The 21,816-nt window shown below is 46.7% G+C and overlaps 1 protein-coding gene across 2 annotated transcripts in view; it reads right to left on the reverse strand.

Moving 5' to 3' along the window:
* Positions 1 to 21,816, reverse strand: part of Il31ra (interleukin 31 receptor A) — a 41,840-nt gene that overhangs the window by 6,077 nt on the left and 13,947 nt on the right. Inside the window, exons 5-11 of one of the 2 annotated variants that reach the window (XM_052742817.1) lie at positions 20,850 to 21,024; positions 18,399 to 18,478; positions 15,299 to 15,515; positions 7,525 to 7,710; positions 3,758 to 3,859; positions 2,370 to 2,516; positions 654 to 794 (exon numbers count right to left, since the gene is read on the reverse strand). In XM_052742817.1, the coding sequence (XP_052598777.1) occupies positions 654 to 794; positions 2,370 to 2,516; positions 3,758 to 3,859; positions 7,525 to 7,710; positions 15,299 to 15,515; positions 18,399 to 18,478; positions 20,850 to 21,024 (1,048 nt within the window). The remainder of the gene's footprint in view (positions 1 to 653; positions 795 to 2,369; positions 2,517 to 3,757; positions 3,860 to 7,524; positions 7,711 to 15,298; positions 15,516 to 18,398; positions 18,479 to 20,849; positions 21,025 to 21,816) is intronic. The other variant, XM_052742816.1, reaches the window with a different exon arrangement.

The raw sequence follows: 21,816 nt of genomic DNA on the forward strand, positions 1-21,816 counted from the left end.
AGATAGAGTCCTTCTGTGTAGCCCTGGCTGTCCTAGAACTCACTCTGCAGACCAGGCTTTTCCCTCCTTTTTCCTTCATCTATTACATATCCACTGCTTTCCTATTAAATATCTTCCTTAGGCAACCACCATATGAAACTACTATATTTTACATTGTTTGTTACATCTATCCAATTCTTCCTGCTTTCTGTGTTTTCAATGTAGAAGCTGGTAAGTTGAACACACGCATCTTTTTGCCCCCAAGCCCCACAGATGGTAACATTAAGTTTCTTCCTGCTCATCAGTGACCTTTGATCAACCAACGTTCCCTTGCAAGGGTCTATTGCACAAGTCCTGACATTTAGAAACTGGTGAGTGTGAGGTAGGATGACAGCCTATCATGGAACTACTCACAATTGAGGAGGAAGTTGATGACTCCCCCAAAGGTTATTTGGGGCTTCCTATCAGGAAGGAGGAGCAAACTAACAGTCTGTCTAACTCAGCCCTCAGTGCTCCGCGGCAATTCCTTACTGTTCATCTCCCGGGGAGGTGATTGAGCCAGAGAGAGCACAAGGCTTCACACTCTGCTGCATTCTGCTGGCTTCCCTGCTCTTGACAAATGGCATTTCCAACACAACGTAAACTCTACAAGGAGGCCTGAAGCTAGTACTCACTGATTGATAATGTCCTGAAGTTTATTGTGTCCCCACTCTTTCCCCCAGCTCGAGTGTTGGCCTCAACCCAAACAGTATAAGAGGTCCTTCGTGTCAGGGACTCCAGGTCATACTGCAGGACACCGGCGCTGACTGTCTTGGCTGAAGGGAAAAACAGAAACTGAACAGTACAGCAAGCCAAACTGAAAATGTGCGTTAGTCCTGACCCTAGAAGCCCTGACCTGCAAGTCTAGCCGACCCGCTCTCAACTTCTGCTGAAAACAAGTCCATCGAGATGGACCAAAGACCTAAATATAAGAGCCAAAAATATAAAAACTCTTCAAAAGCCAAAATAAGTAAATCACAACTTTGAATTGTGAATGGTTTTTGAAATATGATACCCAAAGCACAAGCAACTACATAAAACAATATTAAACTGAACTTCATTAAAATTAAAAAGCTTTTGTTCATACACTATCAAAAGACAGTGTAAGACTGAAATAACTATCTACAAAATTGAAGAAAGTATTTGTAAGTTACATATTTGATAAGGAGCTTATACTCAGAATATAACAGGCTCACAACTCAAAGTCACACAGATAACTCAATGTTAAAATGGGTGAACAAGCTAAGAGGACATTTCTCTGAAGAAGACACAGAGCAGCCAACAGCTCCACAAGGCTGCTCCATATCCTTGGTGGCCAGGGACAAACAGTTTTCTAAATGAGGTCCCCCTTGGGACCACATGCTGTGCGATTTACTTATTTTATTTTACAGTGAACTCAAAGCCTCGTGCATGCTGGATAAGGGCTTGGACTATGAGCTGCCCCCTCAGCCCTGATTACTTTTTTGAAATAATCTGAATGCGCAGTCTATAGACACAGTCTGGTAGTCACCCGAGGCTGTGGGAGGAGGGCGGTGGGGAGTGACCGATTGAAGAATATAGAGCTCCATATGGAGAGGGAATAGAGAAATGTAATAACTACACAATATGGTAAATGTTCTTAAGACCTTAAAATGTTTATTGCTAAATTTTACATTATGTCTACTCCACCATACCAAAGTCAAATTTAGCCTAACTGGGAATCCAAGCAGAGCTCAGAGTTCACGATGTGAGGAGATGCTGTGGACTCAAGAATAAAGCAGTGGGGGCAGCCGGCAGTAGAACTCAAACTTAAAGAGCTCTGCAGCGTCGGCAGCAGTGGTGCACGCCTTTAATTCCAGCACTCGGGAGGCAGAGCCAGGCGGATCTCTGTGAGTTCGAGGCCAGCCTGGTCTACAGAGCGAGATCCAGGACAGGCACCAAAGCTACACAGAGAAACCCTGTCTCGAAAAAACAAAAGACAAAAACAAAAGGAGCTCTGCAGCAAGGCAAGTGCCACCAAATGTCCCCACATATGGACCCACTCTAAGCTGGGCAGATCCCGTCATATAAGTCTGAGGGGTGCGTCAAAGCACTCCGTGACTGTGCAGGAAAAACCACCTCAACGCCTTCCATTCCTCTTCAGGACTCTTGGCTACATTCTCCTTTACACTTTTTAACTCATGAGGTGGTGCTCTTGACTCTACTTTCAGAGGTACAAAGAAGGTAAGTATATGTGTAGGGCTACAGGTCACAGCTTTGGAAGCCACCCTCACCCCACCCCACCCACCCCACCCCCCACCCGGGTGTTGGGTCTAGTCACATCATCTGTGGGGGAGAGGGCGATTGAGTTTGTTCAACTTGAGTACACTTACAGAATATTTTTCCACCTTCAGCTTGGTAAAATAAGGTGTAATTGTTGATAAATCCATTTCTTTCACTCTTGGGAATCTCTTCCCATATGATTGTGGCTGTCTTCAGACCAATGTTCTCTGCCCAGGTCTTAGGACCTTTTGATGGAGCTTCAGAGGACAGGGAGATTAAACAAACAAACAAACAAACAAACCAACAAACCAAGGCTGAATCACACCCCAGAAGATCCACCCCTGCCCAGAGCTGCTACCATTGTCCAAGCAAGACCCACAATGCTGGGCGTGGGATAAGGTGGCTGTATTGGGCTGGGGGGGGGGTGGGAACTGATGCTTCAACTTGTCTGTAGAGATTGTTTGTTTTGTTCTCGGTCAGGAATCTTATATAAGACAACAAGGAGTTTCAAAGCCCCAAGAAGACGTACTTTCTTATAGGTTCCCCCATTCCAGTTAGCATCCAGCTTTCTTTCCTATCTGTAAAGCATGAGCAGCTGAAGACTAACTTCCCTGGCCACACTTTATACAGCAGGAGATAGTTTCCAGTGTTGAATCTAGAAGATGTGGACTTTCAAAAAGATGAAATAACGTCTGAGTAATGTATCAGTAAAGTCCTTGCTTATTGTTTCATGAAAGTCATTTGGGAGGCTCTAAGATAGCCCAGGTGGCGAAGCACTTGCCAGGCAAGCATGAGGTGTGGAAAAAGCTGACCATGTGGCCACTGCTTGTAATGTCAGAGCTGAAGAGGCGGGGACAGGCAGATCCCTGGGGCTTGCTGACCAGCCAGCCTGGACAAATGTGCAAGCCCCAGGTCCCAGGGAGACAGTCTCGAAAACCAAACAAGGTGGCTGGCTCCTGAAGGATGACAAGTCAGATCGACATCTGACCTCCATGCATGTGCACCAAAACACACGCAACCAACAGGTACGCACACACCTGCACACACTCACGGGGAATCATTTTGAACTTGGGTCTGATGAACTTGGAAGGCTTCCTGAATCGATCTCAATTAACGTTAGCTTTGGTTACATCGCGAGTTGCTGTTTCGTTGTGATGTTAGGTAAGGAGTTTTACCTCCGTGAACCTCGATTTCCCATTTGTGATGTTAGGTAAGGAGTTTCACCTCCGTGAACCTCGATTTCCCATTTGGGAAGTGGGAAGTGGCTGGATCTGTTGAACACTTTATATCCACCCACCTTTGGAATGTAGTGACTCTGTGACCTGGGCCCCAGTGTGTCAAGCACACACACACACACACACACACACACACACACACACACACACACACACACAGTTGAAGGTGAAGATTAGGGTGTGGTCGAAATGGTCCTTCAGACAACCCAGCACCTGAATCTATAGAAGTGTGTCCCCACCCCCCAAGGTTGGTCCACACATACCGTCTTCTCTGGCATACACTTGGATTGTATATGGTTCTCCCACTTGTTGCCCCAACACTGGATACACTGATATATTATAGCACACGAGAGGCTTTAATTTATCTTGAGGGGAGGGGAGGGGAGGGAGAGAGAGAGAACTGCGTAAGTACACATAATGGCAGAACAGCGGACATGAAGGACTGAGTTATGACCTAAGACCTGCAGGAGACCTTCTGTTCTCTAGGTAAGATGGTCTCTAACATCCACCCTGGCTCTAAGATGTTCTAACTCCCAGAACTAAGCTGAGGACAATTCTGATAAAATCACAGCTCCATCATGAACAGGCAGAAAAGCCAGCCCTTCCTCCCCCATCACTGATTTTATCATATGATTTGGGCATGTGCTGAATAAAATCTAACCCTTCTGACAACAGCATATACTCAGATATCCTGAATCCCAGCTCCTCTACCTGCCTGTGTTCCTTTATAAGGTTTTTTGTTTGTTTTTGGAGACAAAGTCTTGTGATAAAGCCCAGGCTAGCCTTAAACTCAGTACCCTCCACTTGCCTCGGCCTTCTCCAGAGGGCTGGGATTATAAATACACACTGCCATGCCTGACTATATATTTCTTAATATAGATGCTGCTAAGTACTGGGAAGCAGCTGGAGGACGGAGACTTCAAAGGCAAAGCTTACCTAATACCCTACATGGGGAACAGACTTTCTGGGAATAAAGCCTATTTACTTTGTCAGTTACTGAGGAAGGGGCACTCAGACAGAATGGAGTTTCTGAGGTAGGACAAATGGTACCCAAAGTCTGGTGTTACCCCAGGATAATCGGGGCTCTCCTCAGGTAAGTGTTAAGATTCTGTTTCTTTTGGACATAACAGGTCCACTGCATTCATGAATTCACAGTCGCTGTGGTCACTTGCCTAAGACCAAACTAGTCAACATTCCAGCATGAAGTGGGGAGGAACCATGAGACCCATCCCTAGCTGGGGCACTATTATGGACAGTTGACGGCTGACAGAGGAAAGAGAGTCAGCTTTCTTTAAGGGTGTGTCCCCAACCCCCAATAGGTACCCACTACCCAGTGGATGGCCACACACCTATGCCTGTATGGGCAGCACTAGTTAGACTCAGTGGGTTATTAAAAAATAAAAGGAAAAAAGGGAGGAACAGAAAGATGGGAGGGGTGGGGGAAATGAGGGGTGGATCTGGGAGGAGTCAGATAGATATGGACAGTGAGGACGAGGAGGAGTCAGATAGATATGGACAGTGAGGAGGAGGAGGAGTCAGATAGATATGGACAGTGAGGAGGAGGAGGAGGAGTCAGATAGATATGGACAGTGAGGACGAGGAGGAGGAGTCAGATAGATATGGACAGTGAGGAGGAGGAGGAGTCAGATAGATATGGACAGTGAGGAGGAGGAGGAGGAGGAGTCAGATAGATATGGACAGTGAGGAGGAGGAGGAGGAGTCAGATAGATATGGACAGTGAGGAGGAGGAGGAGTCAGATAGATATGGACAGTGAGGAGGAGGAGTCAGATAGATATGGACAGTGAGGAGGAGGAGGAGTCAGATAGATATGGACAGTGAGGAGGAGGAGGAGGAGTCAGATAGATATGGACAGTGAGGAGGAGGAGGAGTCAGATAGATATGGACAGTGAGGAGGAGGAGGAGGAGTCAGATAGATATGGACAGTGAGGAGGAGGAGGAGGAGTCAGATAGATATGGACAGTGAGGAGGAGGAGGAGGAGTCAGATAGATATGGACAGTGAGGAGGAGGAGGAGGAGTCAGATAGATATGGACAGTGAGGAGGAGGAGGAGGAGTCAGATAGATATGGACAGTGAGGAGGAGGAGGAGGAGTCAGATAGATATGGACAGTGAGGAGGAGGAGTCAGATAGATATGGACAGTGAGGAGGAGGAGGAGTCAGATAGATATGGACAGTGAGGAGGAGGAGTCAGATAGACATGGACAGTGAGGAGGAGGAGGAGGAGTCAGATAGACATGGACAGTGAGGAGGAGGAGTCAGATAGATATGGACAGTGAGGAGGAGGAGGAGTCAGATAGATATGGACAGTGAGGAGGAGGAGTCAGATAGATATGGACAGTGAGGAGGAGGAGGAGTCAGATAGATATGGACAGTGAGGAGGAGGAGTCAGATAGATATGGACAGTGAGGAGGAGGAGGAGTCAGATAGATATGGACAGTGAGGAGGAGGAGGAGTCAGATAGATATGGACAGTGAGGAGGAGGAGTCAGATAGATATGGGCAGTGAGGAGGAGGAGGAGGAGTCAGATAGATATGGACAGTGAGGAGGAGGAGGAGGAGTCAGATAGATATGGACAGTGAGGAGGAGGAGTCAGATAGATATGGACAGTGAGGAGGAGGAGGAGTCAGATAGATATGGACAGTGAGGAGGAGGAGGAGTCAGATAGATATGGACAGTGAGGAGGAGGAGGAGTCAGATAGATATGGACAGTGAGGAGGAGGAGTCAGATAGATATGGACAGTGAGGAGGAGGAGGAGTCAGATAGATATGGACAGTGAGGAGGAGGAGTCAGATAGATATGGACAGTGAGGAGGAGGAGGAGTCAGATAGATATGGACAGTGAGGAGGAGGAGGAGTCAGATAGATATGGACAGTGAGGAGGAGGAGTCAGATAGATATGGACAGTGAGGAGGAGGAGGAGTCAGATAGATATGGACAGTGAGGAGGAGGAGTCAGATAGATATGGACAGTGAGGAGGAGGAGGAGTCAGATAGATATGGACAGTGAGGAGGAGGAGTCAGATAGATATGGACAGTGAGGAGGAGGAGGAGTCAGATAGATATGGACAGTGAGGAGGAGGAGGAGGAGTCAGATAGATATGGACAGTGAGGAGGAGGAGGAGTCAGATAGATATGGACAGTGAGGAGGAGGAGGAGTCAGATAGATATGGACAGTGAGGAGGAGGAGGAGTCAGATAGATATGGACAGTGAGGAGGAGGAGGAGGAGTCAGATAGATATGGACAGTGAGGAGGAGGAGTCAGATAGATATGGACAGTGAGGAGGAGGAGGAGTCAGATAGATATGGACAGTGAGGAGGAGGAGTCAGATAGATATGGACAGTGAGGAGGAGGAGGAGTCAGATAGATATGGACAGTGAGGAGGAGGAGGAGTCAGATAGATATGGACAGTGAGGAGGAGGAGGAGGAGTCAGATAGATATGGACAGTGAGGAGGACGAGGAGGAGTCAGATAGATATGGACAGTGAGGAGGAGGAGGAGTCAGATAGATATGGACAGTGAGGAGGAGGAGTCAGATAGATATGGACAGTGAGGAGGAGGAGGAGTCAGATAGATATGGACAGTGAGGAGGAGGAGGAGTCAGATAGATATGGACAGTGAGGAGGAGGAGGAGGAGTCAGATAGATATGGACAGTGAGGAGGACGAGGAGGAGTCAGATAGATATGGGCAAAATGCATTGTATGTTCACATGAAACTATCAGGCTCAATTAAAATATTCTAAAAAGCCTCTCTTTTCTATGTAAATTTATGATGAGCATTGGCAGGGTTAGGGACCATTATTATTTCCTGTGTCTCCATTAACATGTGAGGCTAAGATTGTGTTCACTTCCCACCTGGGGACAGGTTTTCTGTGCCAGCTTCGCCGGGAAATGCTGAGAGCCGTGACAATTACTAAACTTCCTCAGGGCTGTCCTCACATGCACAGCTTTTAAAAGGGATTTAAAAGCTGATTGAAATGAAACCAAACCCTGCGGGTTCTGGGCCAGCTACCTCGCTCGATGGTCCAGTTTGTGACCCGAGACACGGATTCCCAGGAAAGGCCAGAGAACTTGGACTGGACGGTTTCTGGGAACCACTCGACCAGCCAAGTGTCCACCTCAGGAACGGAGCTCTGCCACTTCAGCACCAGCAGGGGCTCCGTAAGGTAGTCCTCCATGTCGCTGATGCACTGGATGGCTGGAGAGAGAGGAAAGGACGCATCCACAGCTGCCACACTCAGCCCACATGTGCCGGCCCCACTGGCATCTGTCAACGCCAGATTGCCAGACCTCCACGGTAGCTCCTCCCACTTTATTTTCAGTCTTTTCCCTTTTCTTTACCAAATACCTCTGATGATTACATGACTTCTTAATCTGCTTTTACCTCCCCCAAACTCAGCAGTTTCCAGAAACAGAGCTCACTAGTGACTTATGTCCCGTGCATTCCCTGCAAGTCAAAAACTCTCCCAGCAGGAATGGAAACCTAGTCTCATCTCTAAAAGCAGCAGCTCATGAGCTCCTTTCCCAAACTGGCTCTGTATTTGAGATTCCAATTGCTACTCCTGGATGTAAGTTAGGTAATCTGTCAACCTGAAAATGTAGCTCTGAGAAAAGTAAGGCTGAAGATGTGAAGCTGAGGCAGGGGCAGAGCCAGGGCGAGAAGCACAGAGCCTGGGCATTATTGTCATCTCTTCCGCAGGACTCCTGCTTCTTCTCCCGCCCCCCCCCACCTCCTTCCCTGCCTCCTCCTGTCTCCCCCTGCCTCCCCTGTCCTCCCCTGCCTCCTCCTGTCTCCCCCTGCCTCCCCCTGCCTCCCTCTGTCCTCCCCTGCCTCCCCTGCCTCTGCCTGCCTCCCCTGCCCACATCTGTTAAGAGTCAGTGAGTATCCTCTGAAATGATATCCCCAGTGCTCCAGAAAATGACTTCATGTGGAAATGGGACCTCTGTAGATGTGGTGTGGATGGCGGGCCCTGCATTCAGCGTAACTGATGTCCTTAGGAGAAAGGGAGACTAGGGAAGGACAAGGCGGGGGAGATGGCTCAGTCAGTACCGTGCTTGAGGAACTGAGTTTGATCCCCAACACCCACATAAAACACTGAGTTCAGTGGACTTGGGGGACAGAGACAGGAGAATTCTTGAAGCTGCCTGGTTAGCTGGTTGAGCCAAGCTGGTGAGCTCCAAGATCAATGGCTGACCCTGTCCCTTCATGGCTGAGATGGCCTAGCGGTAAAGAGGACTCGTGGCTCCTGCAGAAGACTGGAGTTGGTTCCCAGCACTGGATGGTCCCAAGTGCCTGTAACTCCTGCTCCAGGGGGATCCAATGCCTCTGGCCTACATGGGCACCTACACTCACATGCACATACCCACTTACAGGCACACATAAATACACATAATTAAAAATAATAGAAATCAATCTAGGAGGGTGTGGTGGTGCATGCCTTTAACCCCAGCACTTGGGAGACGGCGGCAGGAGGATCTTCTTCAAGGCCAGCTTGGTCTACATAACAAGTTTCAATATGGCCAGGATGACATAGAGAAACGCTGCCTCAAAACACACACACACACACACACACACACACACACACACACACACACACACACGTGCACGCACACACAATCTTAAAAAACAAAGTGGAGAGCAGTTAACGAAGACAGCTGATGTCTGTCTCTGGCCTCCACACATGGATACAAACTAACATGCACAGAAACACATACAAAAGAAAAAAGAAAAGAAAAGAAAGAAAGAAAGAAAGAGAAGGAGGAAGAGAACTTGGAGATACTGGAACTGCCCCAAGCCAGGGCCAAGAGCCACAAGAAGTGTGGAACTGCTGCAAGCCGCAGGAAAACATAATGGAATTCAGCTACTATCACAAAAGCTACTACTTGGAAAAGTCAAGGACTTCTCCAAAGGTCAAGCCATGGCTTAAGGAGTCTTGGTGATATTTTAGCTTTTGTATATATATATATATATATTAGCTGGTTCCTAAAATGATTTTCTTGCCTGCTTCCAAGAACTCCTAACAGTGTATTTGTCAAAATGCCTATCAAGCGTCCAAGGCCAAGCGAAACACCTGTCTCCTAGGTCAGGCGGACAGCTTTATTTCTTGTGCAATTTAGGGAGAGACCCTCCTTTCTTATACAACCTTACTAGTAGACCCCCTAACTTCTTACCTAACCACTTCTCGGAATGTAGACTGAGCACACAGATCCCCTTTTTGATATACTGACCGGTCATTAGCACTCAGGTGACCTCCTCTTTTACCACTCCCATTTTGGATTGCAAAAGAAAGCCTGGTGGTCACTGTCTGAGGAAAATTCTTACCTGCTTTTGTGACCCTGTAGAATTCAAGCCTGGTGGCCTTGCTCGACCAGGGGCTTGCTATTGCTTGGGTTTATAACTGGATTCTGGGGAGACTTAGGAGGAACATGGAGAACGGAGAGATGGAGAACGGGGAGGGATACGGAGGATTTTGACCAGAGAGTACGTGTGGACGAGATGGAAGATGAGGAAGAGTCAGATGGGGAAGTCCTCGCTGGGTAAGAACAAGGTGAAAAGGACCTAGATGAGGCAAAATTAAGATGAGAGAATTAAGATAGAACTTAGAGGGAGCAGTAGATGAATATAGAGAGAAATCAGGCAAGAAAGGAGCTAAGCACGAGAACAGAACTGAAGCTGTGTAAATAGGATGCTATCCCAGAGGAATTAAAGCAAGTGGACTACAGAGCTCAGTGTGCTGAGATTCTATTTCCCAAAATCAGTCCTCGCCGTTAGTAGTTCTCTCTCCTGAGCCCCTGGGATGTAGAATATTAAGGCTGGTCCCTCTAATATTATACAAAATGGAAAGCTTAAGGAAGGTCCTCCTCTAGGGACTCTGGGGGGAGTATGGTACAGTCCACAACTTGCTTTTTATACCTCTAGCCTCCCAAACCGCAGGACAATGTGTTCCTGTTGTTCTAAGCCGCCCAGTTGGCAGGAGGACAATAAGGTAGTACCCTGGCTTAATTAGCCTCCTCCCTGCCTGCCTGTCTTCCATACTTCCTCCTCTGGCCTCCTGGAGGCACTTTCTTAACAAGTGACTTGGCAAGGAATCCTGGCCCGGAAGATGCGTGAGCACGGCTTCCAAACCACACACTCTTCCTGCTCACCAATCCTGGAACTCAGAAAGAGCAGGAGAACCAGGTCTAAGGTATGAGGCTGAGGAGAAGACATGGGGAGTTTGGAAAGGAGTCCAGAAACTGTGAGTCAGTCATGCAAGAGGGGAGGCCTGGCCTGGATAAGTAGTGCTGAGAGACAAGTTTCTAAGTCATCCTATGGAATACAGACTAATTATCAGCCTTCTTCTGTTCCAAAATCAAGAGCACCTTGAGCACCCGCTCCTGATATAGAACTCTCTTAAGAGTAAGAGGAAAAGAAATCGGCCCTGAAAGCAGGGGAGAGGTTGGACTTCAAACATCATTGATACCGTCCAACGGATGAGAAGACAGCCACTTCCCCTCTGCCAGCTCAGACTCACCCCCAACTCTCCCAGACGCAGTGCCCACTGCCCCGCAGACCCACTCACCACAAGTGGCTTTGCTTTTCCACATCCTGCACCAGACCGTTCCTGCCTGTGCCCAAAGACATGTAACATTTAGGAAGTTCAAGCAGAGGGGCCCTGATGGGTCATCTCTGCCAATCCTTTATTCTAAAGATGAGAACTTGGGGCCCACAGAGGCCAATACCCATCTTGGCTCATAGAGGGTCTGTGACCAGAATCCCCAAATCAACTTATGAACACTAATTTCACCAGTTTAGTTCATGCAGACCAGCTGGAACTGCACTGGGGAAATCCTGTACAAATTACAAAACTTTCCTGGATCTTTTCATCATGTAGAAGATAGACCTAACAGTATTTGCATCATAGGTCATTTCATGGCTGAGCTAGCCTATGCCATCTTACAATGCCTGACATAGCCTAACACACAACATGGGCTGATCATATGAATTCAATGAAAGGTAAGCATCAAAATTATTATTACTTAATTCTTTCCTAGCTGATTTTATCTTATTAAACAAACTTTTGTAGAGTCTTAGGTTTCTGTGATAAATTATGTCAAAGACTGACAGAGTAGCCAGAGGTATGATGGACATTATCTTTTCCTGTGTCTCCATGCACATGCACGGATAATGCCTTTGACACACATGTGTACTGCACTGAACAGCTGCTCTTGTCAGCGGTCACGGAAAATGAAAAAGAAAGACTTAAGCTTTTCTAGTTGTCTATGACAACGTTCTGCGGACTTCCTCTATAACAAGCCAGACGGTAAGCATTTTAGTGTGCACTGGCTACATAATTCACAATTGTTTATTACACAACTGTTAGACAAGGAAGCCTCAGAGCACATGTAAAGATCCACATGGATATGGCAGTATTTCAAAAAGTTCGTTTGCCAAAAACAAAAATGTGCTAGGCCAGATCTGGCCAATACCTTGTCTAGGACCATGGTAGGCAATAGTTCCAATTTAAAACCCAAAAAGAAAAATCCTAAGTGAATTTAACATCACTTTAGTTGAAGTGCCTCTTATAGTGTTTTTAAGTTGACAATTCATATCTACCAGAAATGTAACTAACCAGAACTTTATTAAGAATGATGGTAGTGGGCTGTGGATATAACCCAGTAACTCAGTGGTGGAGAGCTTTGCTATGTAGCACCCATAAGGCCCTGTGTTTAACCCCCAGCACTGGAGAAGGAGAAAATGAGACAGAGACAGAAATACAGAGACAAAGAGACATACACAAAGAGAACACTGACGATAGGCCCAGAGATGTAACTCAATTGGTAGTGTTTGCCTAGCACAAATGAGACCCTGGGTTCAATGCTCGGCACAGCATAAACCTGGTTTGGTAGTACACTTGGGAAGAAGCGGCATGGGAGTCAGAACCTCAAGGTTATCCTCTGCTTTGTGAGTTTGAGACTGCTCAGTTACATGAGACCCTGTCTCAAAACAAACAAAAGCGGTAATGATCACACTAGACACAACATCTCCAGAGAGGATCTCATTCATTCCTCACAACGGTTTTCTGAGACAGGTGTATTATGAAAGAGTTCCAGCTTACATGCATCTTAAAGATGTTAGATAGTTTGTCCAATGGTAATGTTACCTTGTGGAAGAGCAAAGATTTGAAGCCAGGGCTGCTGGACTCCAAGGACCACGTGTCCATCCCCTGTTCTCTATTGCTTCCCATTATGGGGCCATGGTGGGAAGTGAGGTTAATTAATTTTGGCAGTACCTCCATTTAACAAAGAATCCATATTCCAATCAAATATTTATTGAAAATGTCACTAGACTCCCGGACATTGGAACAAGGATGTTAAGAACCAGAGGGGCGTGATGGCACAGCCTTTAATCCCAGCCTCAGCAGGCAGAGGTTGTCCGATCTCTGAGTTTGAGGGCAGCCTGGTCTACAGAGGGAGTTCCAGGACAGCCAGGGCTGTTACACAGAGAAACCCTGTCTCAATACTATTAAACACTGACTCAAAACACAAAATTATGAGCTTCCCAGAATTCTGAAATGAAGGCAGAAGTGGATTGGGTTTAAGAAAAGAAAGTGAAGGACGGGCAGAGAAGTCTAGAGCTAGTTGCACAAATGCCTGAGCCAGGCTGGGCTAAGCAAACAGAGGGATAAATTAGAGAGAACAGCTCTTAGATGTCTATGCCAGCTGCTTATGTTATTCGGCACGTCAGAAATTATATTTTAAAAAAAGAAACAAACAAACAAAATCTGGCAAACGTACAAACGAAACCCTGCCCCCTGGGTCCACTAAAGAGTAATTGGGCAACACACACTGGATTTACAAGGGGGGTGCGGTGGAGGGGAGGATGACAGAAGGAGAAAATTCTAATTTGGGAGCAGTAAGGAGGTTGAGGGAGAGGGTGGATCTGGAAGGAGTTAGGAGAAGGGATGAATGTGGTCAAAACACATCGTATGATGTTCTCAAGAATTAATAATAAAAATATTATTTTTAAAAAATGACTGCTGTTAGCATTTAGACATTACCTGGTCCGCCCCTTGGGGACCTGGTAGGACGCACTTGCTAATGTTCAGGCAAATGCCTAGACAGCCCAGATGGCCCTAGTCTGTGCACATGTGCGGCATGGCTGCATAGTCTGTATACGCATGTGCTAAATCCCCTTGTTAAAGGCAAACCTATACCCCCACTCCTTTCTCTCTTCCCATGAGGCCGAGTCTTCACCGCCTCTCTTCCCCATCTCTTCTCTTCCTTTCTCTTCCTCTCTTATCCCTCCTCTGCTCAGCCCTTATCTCCAGTGGCGCACTCTGCGTCCCCCCTCCCCAATAAATTCTCCACGTGAGTTCTGTCATGGGCTCCAACCTGCCAAGGTTGACCTTCCTGTAACAACTGCCCTCATGGGGTACGCATCCTCTTTAAGGAGAAAATGGAGACAGAGAGAGAGAGAGAGACAGAGAGAGAGAGAGAGAGAGAGAGAGAGAGAGAGAGACAGAGAGACTGATTGACTGTAGGTATAGATGGCAGAGTCCCTTCTATTGTCTTTAAGTTTTAAACACAAAGCCCAAAGTGAGGATGCTGAGGAGAAAGCTCAGAGGGTGCTTGCTAGGCAAGTGTCGGGGGCTGGGTTTGGACCCCTAGCACCCACATAAAAATCCAGGCACAAGCCTGGCGGTGGTGGCGCACGCCTTTAATCCCAGCACTCGGGAGGCAGAGCCAGGCAGATCTCTGTGAGTTCGAGGCCAGCCTGGGCTACCAAGTGAGTTCCAGGAAAGGCGCACAGCTACACAGAGAAACCCTGTCTCGAAAAACCAAAAAAAAAAAAAAATCCAGGCACGGCCGAGCGTGTCTGTAATCACAGCACTGGTGGAAGAGAGAAGGGCCCCCGGGAGCTTCCTGCCAGGCAGTGTAGTCAATCGGTGAGTTCTGCGTTCAGTGAGAGACCCTACCCCCCTCAAAAAAAGGTGGAGAGTAATATCAACCTCTGGTCTCCACAGTGAGTGCGCACACACACACACACACACACACACACACACACACACACACACACACGGACAGCACTCTCTCACACACAATCCAACAAGGCTTTGTATTCCAAAACATAGAAATAAAAGCTTTGCCACTTTGCCTGGGTTTGGTAAAATGTCCAGAATTACTTCATCAAAGTGTAGACAGAGGCCAGGCGTGGTGGCTGGTGTCGGCAGTACCACCATTTTGTGAGGTGGTGGAAACACAACAGTCTGTAAGTTAGAGGCCAGCTTACAGAGTGAGATCCCGCCTCAAAAAAATTAGCCAGCACCTTATTGGCAAGTCTATACATACATATCAGCAGTTGTCCTAGCTGGCCATCAGACGGAAGGGGAAAGAGAGAACAGGACGGTGAACACTAAGCCACAGCTGGGACAGATGCCATCTGGGAAGAAGAGTTCAGGAGAGGACACAGCCATTGAGGAGATAGGTCTCAAATATGACTACTGATGTGGCTCAGGCCAGCACCCAACCATTTGGACCAGAACCAACCAAAGCAGCACGCAGCACTTCCAGGCTCTGACTGTGCTGCGTGACTCAGTCTCTAAATTCTTAGCACAAGTTTTTCTGCGAAGGAGCTAAGCCTTTGGGGGTAGAAGGGCTTGCTAGTTATCAGCAGATTCTGTTTCCCCACAGAGTCCTTGTTCCCCAACCCTTCAACTTAATTCCAGAGGAACAACTACCCTGAGGACACGGACTGCTTCTTCTCCAACCAGACGGGACTAGGCACGGGAGGAAGAGGTACTTACTGTCCTCACCGACAGCTGGGATCCTCAGGACGGCCTCTTGGGACTTCCCAAGGGAATTAAAAGAAGTCACAGACACGCGGTATGACTGGCCCATCAGAAGCAGTTCATACTGCTGGTTTGTGACATTGTTTATCTCTGTGAGAATAGTGCTGTTTTCTGGAAAGTACTGTATGTTGTAGCCAAGTGTTCTCTCCAAGACGGGGGCTCCTCTTGCCTTCTGTATCCAAAGAAAACAAAGGGAATTGCCAATACCAGAAAGAGACAGGCACAATGACAGTGATAAATGGAGCAAGGTCATGTTAGCCATCAGATGCTAAGCTATGACCTTTCCAACACAAATAACATTTGCTGCGTGGTGATGTTAACCCTTCAAGTGCCAGAAGAGATTATTTATCAAATGGTACCTTGTAGCATGAATCTTAAAGGGTCTTATTAATAAAAAACACGGGAGCCAGATATTGGTGTGAACACTGAAAGATCAGAGAAACAGAACATTCAACCTCACCTTGCCAATCCCTCAGCTGACCTTGTTTCCTCAGACTGAAAGCCTTTAAGTCCTCACCCAAATGGATCTCAGCTGAACTGCTGCTAAAAGCTAAAAGCTTAAAAAGACTCTAGTTCCTGGTCCTCCTGCCTTATATACCTTTCTGCTTCCTTCCATCATTTCCTGGGATTAAAGGCGTGAGTCACCAGGCCTGGCTGTTTTCAGTGTGGCTTTGAACTCACAGAGATCCAGATAGATCTCTGCCTCTGGAATGCTAGGATTAAAGGTGTGTGTGCCACCATTTTCTGACCTCTATGTCTATCTAGTGGCTGTTCTGTTCTCTGACCCCAGATAAGTTTATTAGGGTGCACAATATACCGGGGGGCACAGTATCACCACAGTACCTCGGTATCAACTCTTAACATAAGTCCAGTTTCATAGGTCCAAACCAGAACGAGCACGCCACCTCTCTTTTCTTCTGACGCTTTCATTCTATCATGCACAGAGGTATAAAAGCTAAAAAGTCAAGGCATTCCCTTCTGGGCCAAAACCAAATTCAGAAGTCATCAAATGTTGGTGGGTAGCTGTGCCTTCAACTTTTATTCCCATAGTTCCCCCTCTAAAGAGGGAAGATAACTTTCCTGGGCCAGACATCCAGCTTGGTAGTCCAGCTAAAAGAACAAAAAGACGCAGGCTTTCCCTGCCAGTCCCCTTAGCAGGAAGCCCAAAATACAAGCCCAGGAACTCTGACTCAAATGCTTATTTCTAGTCTTGAACTTTAGCCCACTGACCAGATGTTTTGCCTAGGAGCAGGCATACGGAATATTTTCTGGGAATTATGGGGATTCCAAGTTTTCGGTGTTTATTACTGATTACAAGCATCATGGAGCAGAATGAGTGGATGTGTGTTCAGATAGTTTTAATTCACTTGGGCCCAGTGTCATCCAGTCCAGGAATTTCCCTTTCATTGACCACAGCAATAAAAGACCAGCTAGAGACTCTCTAAATGATGAGGGTCCCCTGTCTCTCAGGACAAGGCCTTATCTTTTCCCTGTAGCCTTTGCTGATATGGAGCTCATATTTTATAAATGTGGTTTTATTTGTCTGTTCCTTTTCAGTGCTGGGAATCGCGTCCACTGCCTTACCAGCTAGCCAAACACCCTACCACTGAGCCTATCATATTTACTACTTAAATGTGAACAAGTCAGTGATCTTCAAGATGGTCCTAAAATCTTACAACCTTCATCACTATCAGACTTTCGAGTCTTTTAGGACAAACTTCGCTAAATGAGTTGAATTCTTAGAAAAATCCCTCCTCCTACTAAGGCATAGAGAAAAACCAGTCCTCTAGCAAGAGGAAGGAGGAGGCAGGCAGGAGAGTCTGGTCTTACTTCCCAGGCTGGCCTCCTGACTCCTACCGACCACAGGAGAGCTAAGACCTTGCAAGGGCACCCATCACTGTTCACTTTTCTCCCCCAAAACATGTGAACACAGTCATCTCTTTCCACATTTCACCACACCTGAGATTAATATCAAAGAGTTCCCAATATCCCTGGCTGTGATTTCCTATGCCCATGCCTCTGCCACCTGAGGCTTTGCCAACGAGATGGACAAAGGCAGTGCCAGCCCTGCAATAAGTGGTTTTGGATGTCACTCAGCAAGCCAGGGTGATGTCTCCATTTAAAATGATTTAAGTTGCCAAACTTGAGCAAGTAGATTTCTTCCTGATAGCCCTGGAGATACACTGGAGTTCTAACAGCTTTTTCCTCTTCACCTTTTCTTCAACTTCCCATTTTTCTTTTCTGTTTCCTGTAGCTTTTTTCCTAATTGCCCCATCCTTTCCTATTGACCTCTATACTCTCCTTTTCTATTCTTCTCCCTCCTCTTTCTTATTAGTTCCCCCTCCCCCTCTTCCCTGTATGACCTACCATAATCTCCTTTTTTCCTCAGGCCCAGGTTTGCACCCTAGGAAAGATCATGTGATCACTCTTCTGCCTTTGCACACCACACTATTCTAGTACTTAAAGGAACACTCGTACCAAATGTGTTGGCAAGATCAGACGACCTGACGTCCCAGTGAGCTGACCCCAGTCAGTGCTCTTCTTGGGTGTAAGGATGAGGCTGCAAAATCTTACGCTGAATACTAGGGGATGGCAGCCGGGATGGCTTCCTCAGGAAGGCCACAGGGCATCCTGTAGGTGCAATTGGTAACTGCCCCAAATATTAATGATTCTGATAAAGAAAGTAGCCCGTGACTGTGATGTGCGTGGGGGCCATCTATGGGGTGACCAAGGGGGAGTTTCTGACCTGCACAGCTGTGAGCTGGGAGGCAGCACAAGGACCTATAGGAAGGGGATGTTAGGAGGTCAAACATCAAGAATCACAGTGTTTTAAGGGGAAGGGACCAAAGGTTTTTTGTTTTTGTTTTTGTTTTTTTCCAGTTTTTTGAGACAGGGTTTCTCTTTGTAGCCCTGGCTGTCCTAGAACTCGCTTTGTAGATCAGGCTGGTCTCAAACTCACAGAGATTCACCTGCCTCTGCCTCCCAAGTGCTGGGGTTAAAGGTGTGGGCCACCCCCAAAGGTTTTTAACCAGGGGGGTAAGTAAAGGGAGGTCACCTTCCACAGCAATAGCACTTTCCTCATTCCGTTCGCATCTGTCGGTCCCAGGACTCTCCAGAGGTCCAGGACATGTGGCACTGAAAAGGACAAGAGGAAGCTCGTAAGTGACAGAAGAGCTTGTAGATATTCACTGGGCCACTGTGCACCCTGCCCTTGGCAAGGGGATGCTTGAGGGGACAAATGAGGCAGAGAGGAGGGAGTCAGCCTCGCAATGCCCAACAAGGTCTTCATTTTGTGGCTGAAGGACTGGAACCAACCACCTTTCAAAATAAAACTGCTCTTGGTCTGGTAACTTAATAATAATGTAAAGAGGGGAAAGTAAAATAGGCTTTGTTGGGGTACATCTGGTCCCCTAAAGCTGGGTGGAAATGCGCCATCTTATGTCCTCTGACCTTAGACACCTGGGCACGTTAATGCAGTAGCCCTTCCATCTGCAACCAGGCCAACAGTGGCAGCAGGTAACTTCCAGCAAGTACCACTGCAGTAAGTGGCATACCTGGATGGACTCGTGGAATTCTTACAGCCCCATCACTGTGAGGATTCAGCATTACCATCCTCATAGAGAAATGAAGGAATTGCCCAATTATACGAGCTTTTGAGTAATACAGCCAGGATTTAAATCCAAGTAGATATGCACCATATGAATAGATATTTAAATAGAGCTTTTCAAATCAATAGGGAGATAGTGCTAATAATCAATAGGTTAAAAGAAAGAAAAGCATCATTTCAATTTGGCCTAGAACTTTTCAAATAATTGTAAGGTTTGAGGTGGTGTGAATTAGACAGCTAGCAGTCTGTTATGAAATAGGGAATGGATGGCTTATGAATTGGAAAACAAGAACTTAGGAATCTTTGGGGTTTAGGTCATACAATCATCCATCCATCCCTCTCAGATCTTGAAAAAGAACGAAGAAAAACAAAAGCAGAGGAAATGCTCCACTCAGAGCCGACGTTCTCCAGGGTGATATGTAAGTGTTGGTCTGGTTTAGTCAGCAAATGGCGGCAGCCAGCTGAACTCATAAGCAATAAATTATAATGCTGACCACAAGAAAAGTTGGGGACAGTGACATCAGGACACACTGGCCTGAAAAACAGGCTAGGCTTGAGAATGAGCCATGATAGCACCATGAAAGAAAACTGAGAGCCACAGCAAGGAGATTTGGACAAGCCACAACCACACTCTGGGTATTACTTGATCACCAAATTGCCTGGTGAAAGGTGTAGCTGAAGAAGAGGACAGTTTGGCAAGGACACCGTAACATGAGGTTCATTCTGATGTTTTTACAGGGAGAGCTCAGCTCAGACACAGCACTGACTATTCCAGCACCATGTGACCATTTCTTACTGTGCATTTTATGTGCTGTTTTATACCTATAGTCATTTGTATTGCTTGAGCATTCAGAGATGATGTGTGTAGAATGTACGCCAACTATGTACAATTTTAATAAAAAAATTATTCCTTTAATATAGCCATCATTATGCGTTAGGCCCGGTCCTAACACTTAAGCATGTGATTTTGGATTTTCTGTGGTCTCTCCCCCACATTACCAGAGCATGTCAGAACTGAATCTCAGATGAGAAGGGTGCAATTCCCCAAGTGATGCATGAAGCTATATCCATGAAAACAAAGTTACAGGCCAACCCTGAACACCTCCAAAAGGGAATGCAAATTCAGACGGGTTCCAGAATCTAACCAAAAGGCTAACTATGGCAAATGTTTGATAGTTCCAAGTTGGTCTCAGGGAAACTCAAGGAGGAACAGGAAGAAAAACATCCTGGGCCATGGGTACAGAAGTTGATTCCAGAGGCCAGTGTGTGAATGGACTCTGTCTTTACCTTGCTGTCATTCAAAATGTGACCTATTTTCTCATATTATCACTACATTCATACACTTAGTAGCCATTTTTAAGGTTTAAGATGTATAGCTTCAACTTATCATAGGATGTCTTCAGAGGATATGATACCACTTTCTTGAGTGTAAGAATCTCATAAGAGAGACTGGAGAGATGGCTCAGCGGTTAAGAGCGCTGGCTGCTCTTCCAGCGGTCTTGAGTTCAATTCCCAGCAACCACATGGTGGCTCACAACCATCTATAGTGGGATCTAATGCCCTCTTCTGGTGTAAAGGTGTAAATGCAGATAGAGCATTCATATACATAAAATAAATAAATCTTTAAAAAAAATCTCCTAAAGAGTATGAGAGATAAGATCCTAGGTCTCTGGGAATGAAAAGCTGCTACAGTAACTAAGCCATCTGAGGAGCACGGCTCATTCCCAGGGGCGCAGCGGACACCATTAGTGCTTATGGAGAGGGGACCTGCCAGATACTCTAGAACCTGGTTTTCTCAAGATGAGTCCCATGCATGGCATGTGTCAAAACCCACCAAAACCAGACCCAGGAAGCCCTACGCCAGACTAAGCAGACAAGGAACAGTAGAGCGCGGCTTGCCTTCCTCCATGGTCACTCCGGTTTCTTCTTTGCTCCAGTGGCTCCAAAATCTTGACTCGTTGATCCTGAATCGGAGAGCTATGACATATTCCGTGAAAGCCTGAAGCCCCGTGAGGTTGTAGACCAAGTTATGATTCTTGTAGACCAAGTCATGATCCTCGAAACTGACTTCCATCTGAAAGACAGAATGGATTCCAAGCAGAACGGGAGATGGCATGTACTATTCTACTGCTTCTCTGCCTCAGCCTCGGTGCTTTCTTGCTGAGACAGTTTATACCTATGTAAGTGTGGATCACACCCCACATCACTGCCACGCTCTCCATTTCCTTTTTGGAAGTTTGTGGGACAGAGAGTCGAGTCGGGGTCCACCGCCTTTGGGGGTACAACGCAGAACCCCCTGACCCGGGGCCACCCAGTCTTTGGCTTAAACTCCCCAGGTGACTCTGATACCCAGAAGTGTTCAGCCTCACAGAACATGGGGAGGGGAGTGATGACTTCTGTGGCATCAGGATTAGCCCAGATATTATAGTTAAGGGACCTTGGACGACCTTAATGTCTGCGGTCAGTGAAAGACAGATTTCTTCACTTCTGGACTCGTTCTCTTTAGCCAAGTCTTCTACTTCTAACCATCGCTCTTTGGGTGACCATCCAAGCTGCTAAAAATCTTGGCAGCCTAGATGTATAAATTCTCACTCTCTTGGGAAGACAAGTCCATTCCCTTCTCTCGAGGTCAACTTCCCGTGAGTAAAATGAGGCTGCTGCTCTATTGAAGCTCTAAAAGTCTCTGGATCTAGTCCCCTAGGAGAGACGGAAAACTTAGCTTTTTGTTTCTAATCCAGTCACAGCTTCAGCAACAAACCTGGTTAGCTGTTGATTTAGAAAACCTACATTGAATTGACACATCGCATGTGCAGGCTGCCCTTTCTGTTAGTGTGTGCATAGCATATTCCCGTGGTAGCCTGCAGGA

This window comes from Peromyscus californicus, unplaced genomic scaffold (assembly GCF_007827085.1).
Source record: "Peromyscus californicus insignis strain IS unplaced genomic scaffold, ASM782708v3 Scaffold_18__1_contigs__length_77618521, whole genome shotgun sequence".
Taxonomy (NCBI): domain Eukaryota; kingdom Metazoa; phylum Chordata; class Mammalia; order Rodentia; family Cricetidae; genus Peromyscus; species Peromyscus californicus.